Genomic DNA, 15,214 nt, shown 5'->3' with positions numbered 1-15,214 from the left:
CACAGAAACGTCAGAAAACCCCCACTCAAGTTTAGACAACCCATGCTGCTCCTCAAGATTTGCTGTTCTGTTTATGTCTGGCCAAGGGGATCTAATGAATGACGAAGGCTAGCACTGGCCCATTTGGGTCAGATGCCTAATATAAGTCATTTAAATTCTTTTCCATTGCTTTTGCAGTAAGGTGGTCTTGGCTTCAAGTTCAAAGCTTTCCTGAGCAAATACATCATTCACTGAGGGAAAGAGAAAACCAAAACACAGCTCAAGTTTCACAAAGGTCTAATAATATCCACAAATAATTCCGCACAGTTTTTATAACCCCGTCTTACAAGGAACTTATAGAGGACTTACATTACCTCATACTATGAAAATATTATGGTTTGTTGCACAGTTGTTGGCAATTATAAAAAAGCTTTTATGTCATATTCATATTCATTCTTTCTAGTGGAAGCGATCCTCAAGGAGAATCTCCACCTCCAACTGAAACTTCAAGTAGCTAAATAATTTCAGTGTTTTTCAAAACAAAAACAAAAAAAATGAATCATGTTTGTCATTCCTGTCAATCATTTTTATCTGGTTTTACTATTCCTGCTGTCACTGAGGTATAAATAGCTAAATCTGACCTGTTTGTGTTCTGTTTTTTGTCAGATTCGTGTTGATGGGCCTCCTCACGGTGGTGTTCAGTATGAAACGATCTCGGTTATCAAGGATGGGAGCCCTGTCCTCAGGGATATGGCCTTCTCTCTTGACCGCAACTACCTCTACGTCATGTCTGAGAGACAGGTAGGTATTTGAAAGCTGCATGCTTGAAAATATGTGACGCAAGTGTCCATACATAAGAAGAGATGGTTTTAATGTGCCTTTGTCTCTGTATGCATATGTTCGAAATGTCAGGAATATTGTGCGAATGTGTGAGCTCCAGCAGGGCGCAAGATGGCCCACCTCTCAACATCAGCAATCCACCACCTACTGTTAGCTATAAATAACCAGGGTGGCACAGCAGGGGACATTGTGACAGCATTTGATAATGAAGGAGAACAATGAGGGCAGGGAAAACGAAATAGACAGACGAGGAAAAGATAAGGTACAATGAGAGTGGATGAAGGAGAAGAAGGGCAGAGACTGGCAGGTTGACTGGCTGCTTGAAGCATGGGAGAAAAAGTGATGATGGAAAAGGGACAGCTGGAGGAGTGTACGACTTAGGAGTAAAGGAAAAAAAAATGGAGACAGAGTGCAAGGTCATCTTTTCACACTTCTAATGAAGTGACACAGCACTGCAGTCTGGGTGGGCAGCAGCTGATAACCATCAATGCAACTGACATACTAAACAGGTAGAAGAAGTGCGAGGACACAAGGGTAAAAGGGGACACAAGGGCAGAGTAGAAGGGAGGAGATGCAAAGGAGGGGAAAACATGGTGTCTTGGAAAAGAGATGACAACAGGAGGAGAAGAGGAGAGGAGCAGCTGCAGGGGAGCGTGGCAGCGTAGCAGCCCTAGAGAGAGACAACGTGCAAGGCTGTCAGTGTGAGGTGATAGATTGCCATCCTCTCCTCTTATCTCTTCTTTTAACACACCCAGCTTTAGCTTATGGGTTGAATCCATGGTGGATGGATAACGTGTAAAAGAGTAATTTTGAAATGATGTCCAATTCAGAGACGGGAAAACGGAGCCGTAAATGTAGTACTACGTTATTTTTTTATCCTTCAGCACATGACTTACACTTTCTTTCTTTTTTTTATATATATAAAAACAAACACTTGAAAAGTTGCACAGTTCTAGCTGCCTACCTGATGTGAGAATAACAATAAAGCCAAAGTCGGATCACTTCACCAGTAACAGCTCAGTACTTTGAGCAAAAAATATTCCAAGATTATAATTCTAGTTTATCTTTTTTTGCTAAAGCTTGCTAAAGTCATCGCCACAAATATTCAGACATTTACACAGTTTTCACAATTTTGCCTCTGCACACTACCATTCTGGATTCTAAAAGCAATCAAGATGTGACTGGAGTGCCGGCTTTAAGCTTTAATTTAAGGAGTTAAGGAGTTTAACAAGTACTGCAATAACTATTTAGGAATTACAACAATACATAGTCCCTCAATTTAAGAGCCCCAAATTTAATTAGACAGCTAACATTATTTTAAATAGAAATATTTTGAATGAAAATCTTTTGCAATCAGTGGCTGCCTAAATTCTAGAAGCCATGCAGATCATCAAATGTTGTGCTGTTATGCCTTCACTGAAGAATATCCAGTTTCTTTCCCTTGATAAACTCTTGGGTAGCTTTTGCAATATGCTTTGGCTCATCATCCATTTGCACTGTCTGATCAGTTTTGCGGTATTAAGCTGAATATGAGCTCAGAATATAGCCCTGTACACTTCAGGATTTATCCTGCTACTTCTATCAGCAGTCACATCATCAGTAAACACTAGTCTCCTGGTTCCACTGGCAGCCGTACATGCCCATGCCATAACACTGCCTCCACTATGTTTGACAGACTACGTTATGGATCGTGAGCTGTTCTTTAATTTTAACCTTTTTTAAATACTCTCCTACCATCATCCTGGTACAAGTTTGTCTTTATTTCATGTATTTAAAGGGAAAACTTTAGTCATTTTACATGCTTTTTTTGGTGTTGCTCTGCCTTCTCTCTTTTTCAGAATGTACCAGTGTGTTGATTTGGCCCTTCCTAAAGTTTGTGCTATTTCTTTAGGGTTTCTTTTGTTTTTTCATACTAATGGTGATGTTGTACAGTTGAATTGACAGCTTGTGCTGAGATTTCTTGTGAAGAGCTACCAAATGCAAGTTCAGTGTTTAGGACTCCAGGTCTTTTATCTGGTTAATTTCTCATGATATATTAAGGGAAACGGCCAATCATGTCCAATTATATGCAGGCCTCTGAAAATTAGGACCATATATAAAATTTTTGATAATTACTAAAGGTTAATGCAGTCCTCATGTTAAACCCCTTGAATTAAAGCTTCAAGTCTTCAGTTCAGTCCAATATTGGCAGTTTGATTTAAAATCCAGAGTGAAAATTACAATTATTGTCAAAATAATTATGGATCTAAATGTACATTGAAGGCCAAATTATACTATTTAAGTTCAGTTCAATTCAGTTTTATTTATATAGCGCTACATCACAGCAGCAGTCGCCTCAAAAGCGCTTTATATTCTTAGGTAAAGACCCCACAATAATACAGTTTATCAAGCCTCTTTATAAGTATTTATATAGTATATTAATCAAAAGATATAACTGTACATCTCTATGTTTGGAGGAGGTTTGCATAGATATGTATATATAAACAAAACATGTATATTGATATTAAATGAAATATAAAAATTTCATGCATAAACATAAGATGCAGGTATTGGACAATGAACTGATGACTCTGAAGCAATGGACTGAGCAAGTAAAGAAGAGTTTGCACTGATTCTAAAGTCTCTTTCCCATATTTACTAAATCCTTTATTCTCACTTATTCTGCAGATGAAAGAAGCTTTTGATGTTGAGCTCATAACTGCTAGTCATCTGAATGAGAGGTGATCGTGGTGAATATTATTAGTATTCAGTGTAGGGATTCTTCTGTCTTCCTCTCTAGGGGTTAGGGAGGATCGAAGGAGACAGACACGCACACACATACTGAAACATTCTCAATTGCTTCAGGGATGTTGGCATGCATGTTGAAAGACACCTCCTGATAGTCATATCGTGGCTCAAGAGTTGGGAGTTCGCCTTGTAATCAGAAGGTTGCCGAGCTCCGGCTTGGACAGTCTCAGTCATTGTGTCCTTGGGTAAGACACTTCACCCGTTGCCCACTGGTGGTGGCCCACGGGCCCGGTGGCGCCAGTGTCCGGCAGCCTCGCCTCTGTCAGTGCGCCCCAGGGTGGCTGTGGCTACAATGTAACTTGCCATCACCAGTGTGTGAATGTGTGGATGACTGGATGTGTAAAGCGCTTTGGGGTCCTTAGGGACTAGTAAAGCGCTATACAAATACAGGCCATTTACCATATCTGACAGTGTCTGTAGAGAGGTTGTGCATGTGACCCATATGGCCCTTTCAGTTGGAAACAGTTCAATCAGTGGCAAAGGAACGTTATGTTCATCTGCAGTAATATATATTTGGTTGCATTTTGGTATTTGCTTGTTCTAGGACATCCCCACTCATCCTTGTGCATATATGGAAAGTAAAAAAACACTGAGATCAGCAACAAGAACAGAGCTGATACCAATGACAATAAATATGACCATTAAGTCATATACCATGTAAAGGAGTTTTTTTTGAAAGTGGGTTGCAAAGCAGCTTGCAGGTGTGCAGCAACTCTGGACAGGCTAAAGCAGCTTGAGTGGCATGTCTTATATGGGAAATACCAGCTGAATGCATAGACTGGTATCAGCTTAGCCATGAGCTCATTTTTCACAGCAGTGTACTGTGCTCAAAATTATCCTCATTTTTTTGGTATGTTAGGTAAAACAACATATTTTTTCGTATGAAGACCTTTCTTGCAAAGCTGTGATCCAAATATATTTTTGAGTTTTCCGGAGTATGCCTGGAATTCAAATTTGCATGTATTTTGTCTTGCCCAGTTTGACCTTTATCTCATCATAAGCTTAAATATCACCTCGAGCTACACTTGTAGTCACACATCCAGGACATCACGAGCTATATCTTGTCTAAGCTCTACTTGTTCCCATGTGTCTGACTAATGCCATCTAAGGCCAAGCACATGGCGATGGGAGACGGCAGGAACAAAGGAGGGATGATATCAAACGGAAACCAAGGCAGATTTGGCTCCAGTTGCATTTCCTACTCTGAATAACAAAGAAGTCCTCTGTGTTTGGCACAGTGGGAAATAGAGGGAACAGAGAGAGCAAGAGAGAGACAGACATTAAGGGGGAGACGGACAGAAATTGGGAGAGCAAGAGTAAAATTTGCTCAGCAAGGCCATGCTCCAGAATTCTCTCTCTCTCCTGTCCTCACACCCTCACACACAACACTCTGTGTTGTGGCTAAGAATTGTGGGATGTGCAACGCCTCTGTGAATACAAACATGCAGACAGGCACCCACGGGGATGCACACACAGTCACACAAACAAAACACATGCTTCCCTTAGTATTCATTTACATACATTTAGTCACAATGCACTGGTTCTCCTTATCATGTGTACACTGTTATAAAAACACTGGAACTGCACATACATGAAAACACCAATCTCTCAATATTGTAATGGCAAGTCCATAAGGCTGATGGAGACTTCATTACCTATAGCCTATTGCATGTGAATCTTCAGTCTGACTTGCACACAACCTTCCTCGTGTAATATTTTAGCAAACTTTTTCTTTTCTCTTGTTTCATTTGTTTCTTTCTCACATTCTCACACAAGACACCATCACTGACTCACCTCCAAACATATTTAATAACTCCCTTTTTCATATTTGATCCATCGTCCTGCCATGTTAAACTGTGCTTTTGTTTTGTAGATGCAATGACAATAGCATTCACCATATTAATGATGTGGTGAGATTGGCCCAATGCGAGGCAGTGCAGTGGAACTGATGAAAAGACCTGGCTCACTGGCTTTCTCTACTCCCTGAGCAGTGTGTGTGTGTGTGTGTGTTTGCCCTCCTGTAGGGGTATTGTATCATTACTGACAGTCCTGAAATACATAACAGCAGGTTTTCATCTCAAGATTTATCTGTGTATATGCACTATGGTGCCTCTTTTGAATAATCACAAGACATGCTGGTTTAATCAAATAAAATCGTTTAATTTTATTAGGACTAACTTTGAAGTTTGTGCATTACAAATGTCCTTGTGTATCCCGTGATTCGGCAGATCCGTTGTATGGATTTCTGCCAGATCACATGTTTGAGTCATGTTATGCGAATTGTCTGCGCAACTGTTTCTATATTTATACCAATAATCCAAAAATTTGGGGTTTCTGCTGTCATTGCTGTTTTGGGAGATTCGAGTGAGCTGCTGCCTAGACAGTCTTTTCTGTCTCGATGCGTCATATGTCTTACATTCCTGCAGCACCTCTGCATAAATTGTATCAAAAGCGTTAGGCTTCGAAGTGAGTACCACATCTTCCTCTACATTTACAAAGCACACATGGTTATGCACCACGTATTATCTTCAAAGGTTATTCTTTAATATTAATACTAGCAGCCACTTTACATGCATCAAAAAATACTCCAGTATTATAACAGTCTCTCCAGATTCTGCAATTAGATTGATAAAGTATTCATGTACAGTATGAATGGCAGCTGCAGTAGAGCTAAGCCACTGGTTTTGGAAATTCAGTATCTGCCATCTGGCTAATCCTCATAGTTGTTGTTATTGTTATTATTATTCATATTTTTATTATTATTTAATGAGGCAGCACAATGGCTTAGCTGACCTAATATCTTCATTCCAGAAGAGCTGCAATGGAGCTCAGACCATGAAACACTGTCCCCTCTTGTTTTCACCTTTACAACAGATAAAAGATCCTCTGCCTAGGTTTCTATGGCTAGCATGCAGTACAATATATGGTGGCTTATTAAAATCTTAAATGAATTATTAAACATATTGGAAGCCAGTGTATAGAGACTTAAACATGTGTAAGGTGGTCACTTTGTTGGCTTTTAAGTAAAAAAAAAAATTACTTATGGATTTTTGATGATAGACAAACTGTGGACATTATCAAGAGATTTGGCTGCCATTCAGCATCGCATGTAGCGCTTCATGTAAGATGCATTTTCATTACTGCAGACATTCTGCCTGGTTTTCATCAGGGGTGGCACCTGGGCAAAGCATGCAGGTGGCAGGGCACATGAGAGAATCTCCAGAAAGTTAAATACTCTCTGGAGTTCTCACATGGTTCAGCCAGATATCATATGGACTTTGTACTGGGGAGCCGACAGGGTAAAGACCCTTTTATGCCTGATTCAACTGATTCATTTGCATTCTAACGTGCACCTCCTGTGGGTGATGTCTAGAAAGGTTCAAGGCTTCAGTATATGTGTGGAAAGAGCTTTTCTGTCTTTCTGTCATTACTAACGTCTCCTTTTTTCCAGTATACTTCCAGAGTTTCTTTTATCAGGCTTTGTTTTCTTGAGAATGCAAACACACCCCTTTCTTTTTTTTCTTTTTTTTTTAACCACAGAGGGCAGGTTTGTGTTTGAGTATGTACGTGTGTAGTTTTTGTGTAGTGTGCTGCTTTTGAGGAGTTTAGACATATGGGAGAACATTCAAGCACACATGCCACTGTGGCCCACAGAAGACCCGAAGCAGCCTTTGTTTCTTTTTGTTGTTAGTTTATCAACAGAATGCAGCATACTGGGATAAATGGTGACAGCTACTCCAGTACTGATGGGGTCTTATAGGGCCTAGATTATCAACATTTGTATGACTCCCTTTCATGTCTTTTGTGGTGTTTTGTGCTGCTCTGTCTGTTGGCACTCGGGGCAAGCACTCATCACACATGGTTGAGAATCAGTGACTGTATTATTTCAGTTGCTTTGGTCAGCAGCCAGGCTATAATGTATTATTCATGGGGAATAATCAAGATTTATCATCTGAAAGGGTTTTGAAGTGATACCTGTGGCGTGGCTTTAGTTCTGTCTGAAAAAAGGTTTTTGAAAATACCGTTTTTTTTTTAAAAAAAAAAAGGAAACTCAGAGAAATCCTCACACAAAAAACTGAAGTGGTTACTTTTTTATCTTGCTGTAATTAATCCCAAGAAAGGAGGCAGGTGTTGACTTTGTAATGGAGCTCAATGGTTTTTGTAATGTTTTATGGCTATGGTGTACAATGGTGCATAATAGACCTTAAAAGACTTAGTGTTTCCAGTGAAATAGTGTCCCTCTAATTGCTAGCTCTTTATAAGGATAAGTGTGAAATTCCTGCTAGCATGACCAACTGAGGGATACTGAGCTGGCTTGTAAAACAGACTCGTCTTTCATGGACAGACACACAGTCCTCCCCCTATAGAGGCGTTCAGCCATGTGCTGCTGTCACTCTCCAATACACTCTTGGCTCTTTAGCAAACATTAAACCCCCTCAGCCTCCAATCCTTGTATTCCATCCTTCCTCCCTTAGCCAGCTTCATATATGGAACAGCAACATTACAGCTCACAGATTATCAAAAAGAAAAGAAGACCTCTTTTCCAGGCCTGGCAATTTCCTCCAGGTACTCAGCTGTGAAATTTGAAATCCATGCATGAATTCTTTCTTTTTTTAAACCTTTTTTTTGTAGGAGGTCTGCTCGCAACCTGTTCTAACACCAACCTCCCCCATTTCCTCCCCCCTAGATTTTTCTGTTTCCCCTACTTCCCTTGAACCTTTGTTTGGCTGGTGTGGTTAGATTAGGTGGAAATGGGTTCAGTGGTTATAACGACAGGAGTAAATAGGATTCATTCACTTCTCATCCAAGCTGAGATTAGCTGACATGCTACTGGCTCATTATTAAAGAAGACTTCGGTGCATGTAGCACACACGTGTGACATGGAACACACTGTAGCTAATAACAAGCAATCCGCGTTTGCTCTACTATAGATCTAGCTTCTGCAAATTTAGAGAAAGCGACTAGCAGCGATTTTGCCAGAAAGCCTTTTGTTTCCTAGATTTGTTGTGTCTCGCTTTTTGCAGACTCAAACACATATATTAAAAATTATTCATGAAAAAAAAAATTATGAAACACGGCAGCGAATGCTTCTAGCCCAGCTCAACACGCTCTTTGTTTCCCTAAGTCTCTACAACACAGGTGGTGAGTACAAAGAGCGCATTCGATAATAAATCTTGAAATAAACCAGCATTATCATTTAGGTACATATCTGGACTTTCCTGTTGGGTTTTTTTGTTTTTCGTGACTTGGTGAGAGTGAGTGGGTGTGTGTTTGTATGTTTCCCCAAATGTTCTCGTCAGGAAGCAAAAGTTCAAACCAAAAAATTAATACAGACCAAAAGCAACATGAGATATTAGCACTTTACTGAGCTTCTTTCCACACCATCTTTCTCCCTTCTCATTTTGTCAGGAGGGGGTAACAAAAAGGGATTCTGGCATCTACCTCAGCAAGTGCTGCCTTGCACATGGTCCCTTGACCCCGTGTTTGCCCCAGGGCAGTCTAGCTAGCACACAGCTGCACGAAGATGATTCAGGCGTTTGACTCTTGACCTTAAATTGTTTTTTTTTTCCCTCACCAATCTGTCTATCTATGACTTTCAGATAAAGAGTCCCAATAACTTAACCGTATACCATTACAGCACAGAGGACAATGATGAAGTTGCTTTTGGGAATATAAATCTGCTGTTATGCTGAATTCAGTTATCATTGCTATAAAGTTCTGCAGCCATCTCACTCCCCGAGTCTTTCCTCAGTCCCATTTGAACACAGTTCACTTTCAGAAAGCAGAATGCTGAATATTTTCCTCTGCTACCCCTGAATGTGCAACTCATTTCCAAATCCCACAGACTGTAAGAATAGATTTCCCTCAAATGTTCCTGAATGTTGCCTAATTCCCAAGTTGTATGTAACTGGCTATTGAGCTGCATGAATATAAGTTGGTTTTTTTTAGGATCTATTGTACCTAACTTGACTTCAACTGAGATTAAATGAGGACTGTTTTCTATAAACAACTGACAAAAAACAACAGGTCCTTTATATGTTTGACAACAATGAAGAAGATGGGCATGAACAAATGGTTTGTAAACTGTCATCTCATGGGCCATCATATAGACTACATATCTACATTTGATCACACCCTTAAGGATGATGAGGGAGGATTTAGCTTACAGGTGTCTGTTTTTCACCAGACATCTCTGGGACGTCGTGCTGTCAGTTAGACAACAGACACTGGCCTTGATGGATTGGCCACCATGTTTTATCTGGGATGTAAGCACAACAGCGGGGTCAGTTTGGCAGCCATTGGAGTGAGGGCCAGCAAATTAATTGCATGACTGCTTACTTACCCAGGTGCTCCATGGTTTGAACAGGGGCCTGGAGCTGTAGCTTAGAAGCTTGAGCTTAGATTCTTAGCTGCTTCCCTGACAGCTTCACTTGATATTGACACCTGGACAAATTAGGATAAATTCCCCTGTCAATACAGACATCCAATATTATTGATGATGCCATTTAGCTTTTCATTCTGAAGAAACTAGTTTCAACACTGTCTCTCCACTTGTCAAACTCCCTTGATCAGAAGCTTTGTTGTGTATCCATATATGTGTCTGTTGCATGCATGTGTTGATTTCGTTTCCTTTTAAAATAATCTGACCACAAGTTATTAGATTTAGTTATAGCTGCCTTAAATTAGCACTTTCGCTACCTTTCTTGCACGTTTATTATTTATCATGTGCATTAGTTTGCACATTAATCATAATTACTGAGTGTCACTGTAAACCAGGCTGATTTTCACCTGCTATCCTGTGATCGAGACTGTAAAAACCAATTAAGTCATTTAATTGGAGCCTGACTGGCACATAGCTGTATTGGGCTCTATATTGGGATCTGCCTATATGTTGACTGATGTGAACTTTAATATTACAGAACCTAATGGAGAAAAAGATACTTGGGACCAATTTAGACATAGTTTCAGCAGTGCCTGCAGCACATAGAACAGACCAGGCATGATGGTTGACCAGACAGTGCTGAGTCAAGTGGAAATTTTAATTTAAGCTACTATTGAAATAGATAAGTACATGTGATGATTTGTTATCTTCATGACACTGCAAGTAAAAAGAAAGTGTTTTGGCTTAAACTACCTTTTCAAAGAATATTTGATGTTCCCTTATTTCATTTCCCCTTTTCTAAACGTTACATGCATGCGTGTTGACACACATTCACATGTTTGGTTTAATAGACGTTTCTTTTATTGTTTAATCTGTATGCAATGTTATTAAATTTTTTGGTCAAAGCTTGCATGAGGTCTAAGGGTTGACTGACTGCATCAGACTGAAGAGACGTCTAGGGCTGGGCCATATCACACCGTTCACGGTAATACCGGTATAATGTTGGGCAACGATAAGAAAATGAAATATCGCAATAGAATATGGGTAAAACGCGCACGTGCAGTGCCTTTGTTTTCATGCAAACATGGCGGGAAAAAGCATGGCGGCGACAGAGAATGAGAAGAGCGAAAGCGGATCGTTGAATGAAACGGATGAACCAGAATTGGTTTGTAAAAATGCTGCAACTTCAGTGGTGTGGAACTGGTTTAGCTTTCGTCCGTCAGCTACACAACAAAGCACTATTTTTGGTAGAGCATGCTAGCGGGTCGTCGTTATTATCATCGTGTTTTTTGGAGAATAAGGCACACTTAAAATCAGTCCTCTGATTTTTCTGAAAATCGACAGTGCCCCTTATAATCCCGTGCGCCTTATGTATGAATTCTGGTTGTGTTTACTGACCTCGAAACGATTTTATGTCGTACACGGCGCTCGAAAATCTGTCAAATGGTTTAGTACGACTTTACTAAGCTACGAAGCCGCACCACTTGATTAATATTTCCGCATTGTGTGTGTATAACCTGTTTTTAAGTTTTGTGGGTATTATACATGGTTATGCTGAGGATATGTCGGCCAATTTCCACTGGAAATGCCTTTTGGTTAAACTGTCAGCAAGGAATTTGCATTTGCACCGTAAAATTTTTATATAACTTTAATGCACATAAAAAACAGCTGCTTGTTTAAGTGAAAATACATTGATGGTTTTTGGGGGGTTTTTTTGCACTAATAAAGTTGTGGAGTTGTAAAGTATTTTGTCTAGTGTCAGTTATATAGTCAGTTATGTCGTTATCGCAAATTTTCTAATGTATATCGTGATAAATATTTTTGATCATATCACCCTGCTCTAGAGACACCGTTACATAAGTCAGCTATTTCTTTCTCATTATGACTTTTTATGTTTGTCACCCTTTTTACTATGATCTAGAGATGTTTTACACGTCTGAATGTCAAGCCATGTTTTCTCCGTTTGCACTAGCTCACCTAACAAAGGCCCCTCATTTGCATTAGTCCCTGAGCAGGCATTGTTAATTGACTTAAGCTAGGATTAGTGTTAATCAGGTTTTGTGCCCTGGAACCATTGGCCAATCCTAACCTCATTATTTGATAGCAGCACACGTCCTGTCAGCCCCCATCAAGCTGTTAATTAATAGAAGCACACCAGTGCACCCCAGCCTGCACTCCCTCTCATTTTCCACTCTCCCACCCTCACATCTTAGCTCCTGCTGTGTCAGTGGAGGTCAGTATAAAGAAATATACAGTACCGTGTAGCTTGATCTCTGTTTAAGGTGAAATAGGCGAAATGCTCTGCAAATGAGTACATTTCTAGACACATGTGCATACCTATGTCAGGGCTGTGTATTGCTTTGTGATCATGCATGTCTGCACATCTCTCAGTGCCAGTTTAAACCTCGTGGCTGTCTCCCACCCCAACTCCTCTGCTGGCGACATTCACTGGCCCTGTAACATAATTAGAGATGGCACGATACCACTTTTTTATGTCCGATACCGATACCGATATCATAAATTTGGATATCTGCCGATACCGATATGAATCCGATATAGTGTTTTTTAATCAACAAAACTGTTTTTTAAAATATCTTGCTGCATTTTGCAAGTCTGCAAGTTCATACTCAAGTTTAAAACAACAACTACACTAAAGCTATTCTGTTATACCTGTATACAAAAAAAATATTTCATAGTTCAGCAATACTGATCAATCTAATAAACTTAGACCTACACCATCCTCCCTATTCTGGTATTTTAAAGAGTACTTAGCGTAAATATTAAGCAACCTAACTAATAGGGTTCCAACTCCCAGCAACAACAAAAATACATAAATAAAAAATAGGGAACCACCCCTCACGCGCCACCTCATGATGCTTAATCGACGTAATCAACCTTAATTTGATGCAGTGTGAAAAAAAAATGCACAGAAATCAATTCTTTTTCAAGAAATATTAAATAGATTCAACATCTTTCTTCAACAAAATTGCAGACTGCACAGATGGTACCTTCCCAAAGTAAAAAGTACTATAGCTTACTAGGGTATATATATTAGACTTAATAGTCACTATATACAGTAATGGACTTCTATTCATTTTACATCAAATTAAAACTTTGTGTGTCAGATAATTATTTATTAAAAGCTCGACATTTTAAATGAGAATAAGAAAGAAAAGTATGTCTTTGTGCCCCCTTTTCCCAGTTAATGCCCTATCGGCCCCCCTGGCTAAACTTTGCTAGATCCGCCCCTGCACAGTTACCAGCGTCAGCTACGTAGAAAAAGATCCTGGTGTAGAAAGTAATAATAAATAAATTGTAACAACAGCTTATCAAGCTTAAACGTGCTGCTGTTGTTCAGCCGCTGGTTTCCTCTTTCTGGTGCAAAGTGGACCAAAAACAAACAAGAGAGACGGAGTCGCGACAGAAAAGCCGATCAGCTGATCATTTAAGCAGTTTCACGATTGAAGTAGCAGCCGGAGAGCGAGAGGCAGTCGCTCGTTAAGCTTAACGTGGGAATGCTTTACAAACATTCAGAGATGGACTTACACACGTGCTTTACTTCTCTCGGGGATAACTTTGTCGGAGATGAAATGCCAGGTTGCTAGCGAAGCTCCAAATGCTATCCAGACCACCGACAGGTCCCGCATGCCACAGCCGCTCTATCACGTGACGCATACTGCTCCGACTGCTAACGTTCTGAGGTGAGTTACGGCGCGTTGCAAGTTTTGTGAGGTGCTTTCGTGATATTTAATGGATCGGATTACATTTTTTATTTTTCTCCGATATCCGATCCAGTAATTTAGGTCAGTATCGGACCGATACCGATACGTAATATCGGATCGGTCCATCTCTAAACATAATATGAGGTAATAAGGGTACCTCATCCTTAGAGACTCTGACATCTCTGCTTCTGCTTCTCTGCAGTCAACTGCTGCTTCCATAATAGCCCAGACCAAAACGTTTTTTAAAAAATCAGTTGAACCTGTTCTCTATGTGTAGAATCTGTACTTACACTTTGGTGCTGATTGTGAGGAAATCTTGCAAAATTTTTCAAACAGACAAACACATATTTGAGGAGGAGAGTAAATTAGTGTTTTACAAAGGAAGCTAATTACAAATATTTAGAAATAAACATTCAAAAGATGAGGCCAGTCGAAGGCAGAAAGTCCTCACTAAAGGTAACCTTGAGTAGCACACTTATTCTTGAGCTTGTTGAAAGCCCCTTATCATTTATAAAAATACTGTTTATCTCTGATTAACCTCCTATTTCAGTCCTAAGTTGCTTCTGTTTCTTTGTTGTTTCTGTTTATTTTTGTCTCACTGTGCTTCCATTTCAGAGGATCCACCTTTTTGAATTTGTGTCTGGGGATTTTTGTTTTTTAACTCATGAGTGCATATGTGCCTGCACACTTTGTCACTTTGGAGAATGTGAGCTAAAGTAACAGTCCAGCACCAATCCTGCCAGAATAATCAGCTCTGTAATTAAGAGCTGTGAGTATGTCAACTGTCTTCATACAACCCCCCCCACCCTTTCTGTCTCTTTCACTCTCACTGTCTGACTGCCTCTATAATGGCACAGCATTTGTCTGTTTCCTCCCTGCGCCTATGCAGAATGCTCATGACATTTATTGTGAAACTAATGGCAGTGCTTCAGTCCTCCTAATTGTAGGCTTTAATTGCAATAATTATTTACAAGCCTAATTAGAGCCTAGAGAGTGTCAGGGAGAAACAGGAGTGCCAGTTGAAGGAATCACAACAGGGTTTGTCAGGAACCAGGCAAAGAGTAAAGTGAATGTGGTTGCATTGTTTGGTCTATAATTGGGGAAGGCAATGTCTGGAAGTCTTGCGTACTCCCGCTTTTTCGCATTTTTTGTTTGGTTTTTTTTAACATCTCTTGGTTGCCTTTTTTCTTAGTATTCTCAAAGTGTAGTGTATTGTACATGGTTTTTGAAAGTGAGCCCACACATGACTGGATAACAGCAGGCTGTCCCCTGCACTGTTTTAAAGGTGCTTATATAGAGGTCTCCGGCTGACTCTGTAGACTGAGCTTTATTACTTGAGGAAGGGAGATACTCTTTTTTTTTTTCCCTTTTTTTTTCAACACTGCCAGCTGCTTTGTAAGGGGTGAAGAAGTGTGTATGTGCACACATGTGAATGCATTTACATTCATTTGTCAATGAGTACATGTGTTGCTGTTTGGGTTAAGTTAATTTACCACAGTTTGGC

General features: G+C 39.9%; 1 protein-coding gene across 7 annotated transcripts in view; it reads left to right on the top strand.

Annotated features, from left to right (window-relative positions):
* Nucleotides 1-15,214, top strand: part of plxna2 (plexin A2) — a 260,056-nt gene that overhangs the window by 165,427 nt on the left and 79,415 nt on the right. For all 7 annotated transcript variants that reach the window (XM_082519547.1, XM_082519545.1, XM_082519544.1 and 4 more), the window contains one exon: nt 646-780. In XM_082519547.1, coding sequence (XP_082375673.1) covers nt 646-780 — 135 coding nt within the window. The remainder of the gene's footprint in view (nt 1-645; nt 781-15,214) is intronic.

This window comes from Aulonocara stuartgranti (genome assembly GCF_965226115.1).
Source record: "Aulonocara stuartgranti genome assembly, chromosome: 20".
Lineage (NCBI taxonomy): Eukaryota > Metazoa > Chordata > Actinopteri > Cichliformes > Cichlidae > Aulonocara > Aulonocara stuartgranti.
Note: the sequence above shows the minus strand (reverse complement) of the source record. Positions and strands in the feature narration are given on the sequence as shown.